The sequence below is a fragment of the Chaetura pelagica genome, unplaced genomic scaffold (assembly GCF_000747805.2).
Source record: "Chaetura pelagica isolate M959 unplaced genomic scaffold, ChaPel_1.0 scaffold221, whole genome shotgun sequence".
NCBI lineage: Eukaryota > Metazoa > Chordata > Aves > Apodiformes > Apodidae > Chaetura > Chaetura pelagica.
This window is the reverse complement of record NW_009952533.1, coordinates 6834452-6842404: the sequence shown is the minus strand read 5'-3', so window position 1 is coordinate 6842404 and position 7953 is coordinate 6834452. Positions and strand designations below refer to the sequence as shown.

General features: G+C 41.5%; 1 protein-coding gene across 1 annotated transcript in view; it reads left to right on the top strand.

The window, feature by feature from the left end:
* Positions 1–7953, top strand: part of MAML3 (mastermind-like 3 (Drosophila)) — a 99291-nt gene that overhangs the window by 879 nt on the left and 90459 nt on the right. The window contains exon 2 of the mRNA XM_010008991.1: positions 1648–3132. Within this exon, the coding sequence (XP_010007293.1) occupies positions 1648–3132 (1485 nt within the window). The remainder of the gene's footprint in view (positions 1–1647; positions 3133–7953) is intronic.

Below are 7953 nucleotides of genomic sequence, written 5' to 3'. Positions count from 1 at the left end.
CCCCCAAGCCACTCTCCATGCAGCACTACAGAAGCCAAGAATTTCAGCCTGTGGGAGGCTTGGCATGCACTGACTTTGTGCAGGGGGAACAGGCAGCAAAGTCTCAGGCACTTGTGCCAACTGGGACCACTGGTGACTCTTAGCCATGGGTTAATAATTTTCTCGTTTAAAAAAGCGCTTCTGCTCCAGCACAAGTCAAGGAGTTGATGGTCTGCTTAGAGGACTCATAGACTGGCCTTTCTGCTTTGCTGTAGAAGTCACATCTCGGCAGAGGAAAGTCATGTCTCTGCAATGGACCAGCACGTAGCTTAGGGTCCCACCATGTTCAGCTGGGACTGCAGCAATGAGTGCGTGCCATGTCCTTCTGTGTCCTGTGCTGAAGAGCCCCACAGGCCTGAAGGGCCAGAGGAGGGCACAGCCTGCTCAGAACCCCTCTGAAATGGGGATGAGATACGGATTTGCTTGCCTGTCTTGTATACGGGATGAAAGGGGAACTCGCCCTCTGGGATGGGAGAAATAAATGGGATCTGGATTGTGGGAAGAAAGAAGGTTGAGGACCTCTAGGTTAGGGAAGGGGTGGGAGCTGTGATTCTGGGATTTTTCATACCAGTTAAAATGCTTTAAAAATTGATAAAATCTTTCAGTATTTTGTCTTCTATTGTTCTAGTATCAAGGATGCAAGTATGTCCTGAAGGCGTTTGCTAGAGCTGTGACCTCTTTGCTTCCTCCCCTCCCCACTATTGTTTTTTGCCTTAGCTGAAGAAGGCTGCTTTTTTTAGCCTGGTACATAAGCAGAGGACTTAACATTGGGTGTGATAGGAGAGAACTGTGGGTTGATAACAGTGCTTTGCTATGTCTCTTTTAATCCGAATTAAAACTTATATTAATGCACTGTTTTTTATAGCATTCTTATACTAATTTAATTGCTTTCCTGGAGACTTGTCTTGCTATCATTTCTGTCAGTTACTTATCTTTTAAGTTAGTTCCTAGCACGCAAGTTTTTTTCATTAGCACACATTTTTTTTCATTATTTGATTGAGTTAACATTATGCAAAGTGCCTTCTGTTTTTTAAGGTGGATGTCTTTTTTCCCTCACTCAAAAACTGATTCTCAATATGTTTTGAAGCTGAGAATAGAGGGCTAAGCAAATGAAACTGTGTTAATTAATTTTTCAAAAAAAAATTAGTTCCTATACAAGTAGTCTATCAGTTGTATTGCAGGTATTTTTCAAGAAGCTTCTAGAAACCTAAAAAAAAAATGTTTAGAGTAAATAGTAAATTTAGTGATTCAATTTTTTTCATACAGTTTAAGACTTTTCACTGTGTTAGGCACCAAAAAGTTGAATTATTCAACTTTCTCTGTAAAACTCTGTTAGCTTGGAGAGCACAGACATATTTTACAGTCCTGCTCTCCTATTCAGGGGCACATTTGGTTTGAGGGTTTTTTGGTATGTATTTCGTTTTATTTTAAACTGTCTTCTCAAATTGATCAAGGCTTAAGAATGAAAGAAGAGAAACTTCCCAGTCAGGGTTTTTAAAAATTGTCACTGATAGACTTGATGAGGAGTATCTGTCACAAGACTCATCAGCACTTTGGTTTTGTCTCTGCAGCTGGTTAATTTTTTTTTTCCTCTTCTTTTTCTTTAAGCTTCAAGAGACAGTGAAAAGGAAGTTGGAAGGTGCACGTTCACCTCTCAATGGAGAACAGCAGAATGGAGTTTGTGATGGGAGCTTTTCTCCAACCAGCAAGCGGATACGGAAGGATGTACCAGGCATTGAGGCAATCAACAGCTTGTCCAATAACTTGCCTTTGCCCGCTGTTTCTCCTCTTCACCAGCTGGATATGAAAGCTCCCCTGCAGAACAGTGGAACTCATAATAGTGGTCTAGAAGACTTGGGTAAAAACGGTGGGCTTTCTGAGATAAAGCTCCCCGTTAATGGCTGCAACGAGCTAGATGATAGCTTTAATATCCTGCAGAACAAGGAGCTAAAGCAGGAGCCTTTGGATGACCCCAGCTGCATAGACACTTCGGAAACATCTCTTTCAAATCAAAACAAGCTCTTCTCAGACATTAACCTGAACGATCAAGAGTGGCAGGAGCTAATAGATGAACTAGCAAACACTGTTCCAGAAGATGATATACAAGATTTGTTCAATGAAGACTTTGAAGAGAAGAAGGAGCCAGAATTTCCCAGGCCTGCCACAGAGGCTCAAGAGAGTGCAAGTGTGAAGAGCGACCCATCTCATTCTCCATTTGCTCACGTCCCATTAGGGTCTCCCCAGGTGAGACCTTCTTCTTCCGGTCCTCCCTTTTCAAACGTCTCCACAGCCTCCAGCATAGCTTCTGTGTCCAGTGCCCCGCCAGCCCCAATCCCTGCCGGGTCACCAGGGAACTGTGTTGTTCAATCACCTCAAACTCCCGGGCAGGTCCACACCCCGGGGCAGACGCAGGCACGGCCTGGAAATGGCTATCTCATGAATCCAGCAGCTGCTGTGGCGGGGTCAGGACCTGGGCCTGTGAATATGCCAAGTGCTGACTTGTCTCCAGCTGAACAGCTCAAGCAAATGGCCGCCCAGCAGCAGCAGAGAGCGAAGCTCATGCAGCAGAAGCAGCAGCAGCAGCAGCATCCAAATCAAGCCTCGAGCTGGTCGCCTGCAGGGCCTCCATCCAGTCCGTATGGAGGACCCTTCAGTGCCGACAAACCAAATAGTCCAATGATGTATCCCCAAGCCTTTAACAACCAAAACCCAATAGTGCCTCCTATGGCAAACAATCCACAGAAGACCACAATTAATAACTACCTCCCTCAAAATCACATGAATATGATCAGTCAGCAGCCAAATAACTTGGGCACAAACTCCTTAAGCAAACAGCCCAATATGCTTTCTTATGGCAACACCAAACCTCTGACCCACTTCAATGCTGAGCTGAGTCAGAGGATGACCCCACCAATGCCAAATCCCAGCAAGAACCCTATGATGCCCTACATCCAGCAGCAGCAGTCCCAGCAGCCCCAGCTGCAAGCTCAGATGGCACACCTGAGCGAGGAACAGAAACGCATGCTCATCATGAAGCAGAAAGGAATGATGAATCAGTCCATGGCATATGCAACACTTCCTTCCCTTGGCCAGGTAAGTGCGAGTGCACGTCACGGGGGCAACAAAAATAAACAGGCTTGTAAAAAGGCTTAGTAACTCTTTGCATGGTCTCCTCCTTCCTTCTCTTTGTTCTGGAAAGCATGGAATATTGTTGTGGACAGTTTTGGGGCTTTTCCTGTGATATTGGAGCTTGATCTTTTTAAGAAATGACCAAAATGATATTGTGTTATGCTTTAGAAATGTTGGTAAATGGCTATTTTTCCTGAACTAGCGCTCTTGCCCTGTGCATCTGCTGATGAGTGCTTGGGGCCACTCGGGGAAGTTTCAGGTCAGCAGTCACTGCTCCTTGGAGAGTTTGTTTCCTTTTTTCATAATGTAAGACTTGATCCTTCTGGACTCCAAACCATTTCTAGGGTGTAGTTAGCATTGTAACAAAAAGATAGAGTGGTTGGCCCCTTCTTCTTGGGGCAGGGATCCAGCCAGCTTTAAGCAGCATATTTAGCATTTTGGCTCAGGGAACAAAGAAATGACATTTTGGGTTCTGAGGGCCTTTGGTTTCCACTGGAAGAAGCAAGGACAGCTGAATGCTTTTAGTGGTGCTTGAACCACGCATGAAATGAGATGGTTTATTCTCAGACTTTCAGTCTTTGGCTATTTCAAATACTTTATTGTAATGAATCTGAAGACTCTTTCAGTAAGAGGCTAAAGCCACATTGGCTTGAGTGACTTGGCAGCACTGCCTCACATGTATTCCATGCTAACCTTTGGAGTGAACAGGAGTGAACAAGTGCCAGGCTTGGGGAATGCTTTGGAATGAATTAATAACTGATTTTAATAATGGTTATAGTAATGTCCTGTTGCCTCCTAGGTTCAGCTGGGTATTTTTAGTTGCACAGCCCTCCTAAAGATCTGCACACTGGTGTCATGTAGAGGCTTCAGAATATATTTCTGAATGTTGTTTTAAGGGCTATGAAAAGAATTAACATTAATAATTAGTTCACAAAGTAGGTGATGCCTTCAGAGAAACTACGTGCCACCACAACGTGTCAGAAATTCTGATACAATAGTACACTAATCAAATGGTTGGTTGATAGATTTAGCATAATAGCTTTTAACCAAATTAGCTGTTTTCTCACCACCTACAAGGAGCACTTCCTTCTGAGCATGGTTTAACTATGAGTCAGACTGTAATGCATATAAAAATACAGCAAAATTTGTAATTTCTTCAGCCTGTGGAGTTTGGGGATCTACCAATAGGAGGAGTAGGAGCTTTGCCAGGTCAGAGCCCATCACATTATTCAAAATTAATTGCAAAACAAAAATAAATGTTCATGTGTTTTTGGTTCAGGATGTATGGTGACAGCTCAAAGGTTCGTATCTCAATTTTAATTCTGCTTGCCTATTGCATTAGAAATAGCTGGTCTAAAGGTGCCTCTTTTTGTGAAGACTTACCTAGAGAAATACTGCAGTAATGACATAAAACTCGGGCTGTAATCAGAGCTACAGAATTTTTCAGGTTGTTACTGAGAGGCAGAGAATATTTGGTCAGGCTGTCTAATGCTTTATAATTTCTTTGTTTTTTTGTTAAATTTGTTGAACTCAAAGACCCATAAGACAGTTGAGAGGACAAACTGCATATGTGAAAGAGTTAATGTCATCTCCTCCGTTTCCTAAGCTGAGAAATTAGTGTTGATATCTCACTGCAGTTCTCCAGTGTGAACAGGAAGCCAACATTTCATATATCTAATCTCATTCAATTACTTTTTTTTGATGTAGGAAAAAGTAGATATTTGGATACAACTAAACATTCTTCCAAAGTCAAGTCCTGATATTTAGTAATTTCTTTATCTTAAAAGAAGGCAAAGCTTTGTTATAATATGTTTGAGTCACATTTATTGACCCAGTCAGGACAAGAGACTTCTTGCTTGTGTGTAGATGTATAAATGTCCTTTCACTACTTTTGAAGCCCACTTGCCTACACCTAAGGGATTTTTTTTGATGAGGAAAGTTGAAATAATAGATTTTTAAGTGAAAAATATGTTTTTATTCTTTCCCTTCCTGCTTCCCTGAGAAGCATTTTTCTGTGGAAAATTGGAAAGCTTATTATTATGAGATGTGTTTGCTGGAAATGGATTGTTTTTGCAAAGGTGGTAAGAATGATTTGTTGATGTTGTTGAGTTAAATCCAGACTGATGCAAATTATCAATTTCTGCTACTTGCTGCACAAAGCAGATGGTCAGGTTTCCAGATCATATATGGAAAATAAGGAGATTGCACTCTTCAGTTTGGAACACATTTCTGAATGTAAAATGAATGTATCTTTCAGTCAGCTTATAGCTTCTACTTTCATTATAATTTTGGGTTTTGATACAGAACTGTAAAAGTGTATGTGTGTTAAATAATCATGAGTGTTTAACAAATGGCATGTAGGGGAAAACCAATTCTAGATATTGCATCTCATGATTAGCACTAACGATCTATTTCTCTCAGGTGACTATGACAAGGGAGTTACTATTCAAGAGTCAAATACAATTTAGGGAACGTCAGACATACAGAAATGCCTTATTTCCTGTGTAGTGCTGTAAAATTCAAGTATGGCTAGTTGTGTGCATGTGTGTATACATGCACTACACACACTAATTAAGCCTATGTCCTGTTCAGCCTAAGGTACTTTTGTTAATACCAAGAATTTTTACATGCAGTCATCTCTTCAGTCATTGAGTGTACTATATAGAGAGACACATTTTTTCAGTCCAACCTGGTCCTTGCAAATGCTCTGAGGAGGGCAGTTGCCCATAACTGTTCTGTTCATGTGTTGCTGCTGATGCCCTGGGCTTGTGTCCTGCGTTTGCTGAACATCACTCTTGTAAGGAGAGGTGAGCAGTGAGAGAGGAAGCTGTGCAGCTCAATATCCAGGTTGGACAGGCAGAATGCTAAATTAGCAGCTTAGCTAGCAAAACTAGTATCCAACAAAAGCAGGATTTCTCTACAGGCTTTATACACTGTCAGCATTGAAATGCTTCCTGACAGACACGTTAGTCCTTTGCTTTGCTGTGCAGATCCAGGTCTGATCCTGGCACTGTGGTTGTAACCCCCATCACACTGTTGCCAGCTGACCCATACGCCTTCAACCACGGACCCCTGTTTATACTATAGCTTGTTCTGTTCAAAGAGGTGCTGGATGGGATACTTCTCTGTTTTTCCACAAAGGAGATACTGTTTTGGATTGTTGAGTTGGAGAGTTTTCCCAGGTTAGCCTGAAGGTAATTCAGTTCGCTTTTTGTGGAACTGACTTCTAAAATCATGGTCAGATCCATCTATGTTCAGCAAAAACCATGGTGGGATCCTGACCCATCTATCTTCAGCAAGGCTCTGTCCTGCTAGTAGTGTTCCCTCGTGCCTGGCTGTTCTCTTTGCCTTGCGACACGTACCCTGATCTGCCCTGAACCCAGTTCTTAGTCAGATACTGCCCTTTAGCCTCTTGATTCTACTGGGTGGCTCTTTCATTCTTGCTTATCTGCATTTATAGGCTAAAACAGCAAGTACAGATTTTCACTGGGGCTGATAACTTGTTAGGTGCTTGATGGCTAGAGGTCCTCAGCTATTCTGGTTCCCATGTGGTAATAAAAGAAATTGGTTTCAAACCAAGATGCAACAGAGGCCTTGCATGGGCTTTTTGTGTGATTTAAGATCACATAAATTAATCTTTTATTAAGAAATAAAAACAAGCAAGCCTTAAACCAACCTTCTCTCTAAAAAATTAGGGCTTTCTTTAATCTAAAATATTCCATTCAGTTTTTGAGGTGTATGTAAGGTTTTACAGGATGCACTTTTTTTTTTTTTTTTAAGCCAAAAATTAATTTCAAAATGGGGAAAAGTGAAGATATTTGCTTTGGAAAATGTCAGTATCGTTAGTTGTGCCTTTTCTTGGTTCCAGCTGTTTAATATGTACGTGTAATGGTAAGAGCAGCCCAATGGAATAGATTTTGAATGGCAGAGATGGAATTGGATGTTTGGAGCCAAGTGAGTGAGGGAGAGGTCAAAACAGAATTCTCCATGAGTGTAAGAAAAATAAAACTGGACTGCAGCTCTGCCTGCATGGGACAGATGCTGCATGAGGATGCTGCAATTATAGTTCTTATAGAAACCACTAGTTATGTTGTTTGAAATTGGAGGAATCTGAATGGAGAAATTACACCATACTAGAAGAATATCTTAAAATTGAATTTTCTGTCTTTTGTTTCAATCTTATCAATTCAAGATGTGTCAATTGCTCAGTCTGGTTTTGCATGTGACAGGGGGAAATCTGTGTCCAGAGAACATTTCCAAAATGTAATTGTCCTTTCTAAGTAAAAATGTATTTCTCTCACTGGAGTTGTAAAAGAGATTTTATACTTTTATGAAGGTTATCTTTGGGAGAAACGAGAAAAAGAGATTGTTGATGTTCTGGGATTTGGCCTTTTTTAAAAGCCTACCTGAAAGTAAAGGACAAAGTCTCCAGATTTGTATTCACCTCATGAAAGTGTGGCAGAAACACAACTGTCTTACCAGATTTTCAAGGAGACAAGCTGGAATGGATATGACTGAGACTGTGAGGATCACTTGCTGAACAGCTGATAGAGTTGTAGTGAGTGCCCATCTATGCTATTTCACTCATAGCCACTGTTTTCCACAGAAGGTTTGCCATGAAGTTCAGAGGCAATGCCTGTCTTTTACAAATGCCAAAATTTGCTCCCCAGAAGTCAGTCTCCCATAGACTCTTGAGGACAGATGGGCAATCAGAATGTGTTTGGTGAATTCTGACCATCTTGCCAGGCAATTTGTAAACAGTAGCCTGGCTGTCTTACCATTCCT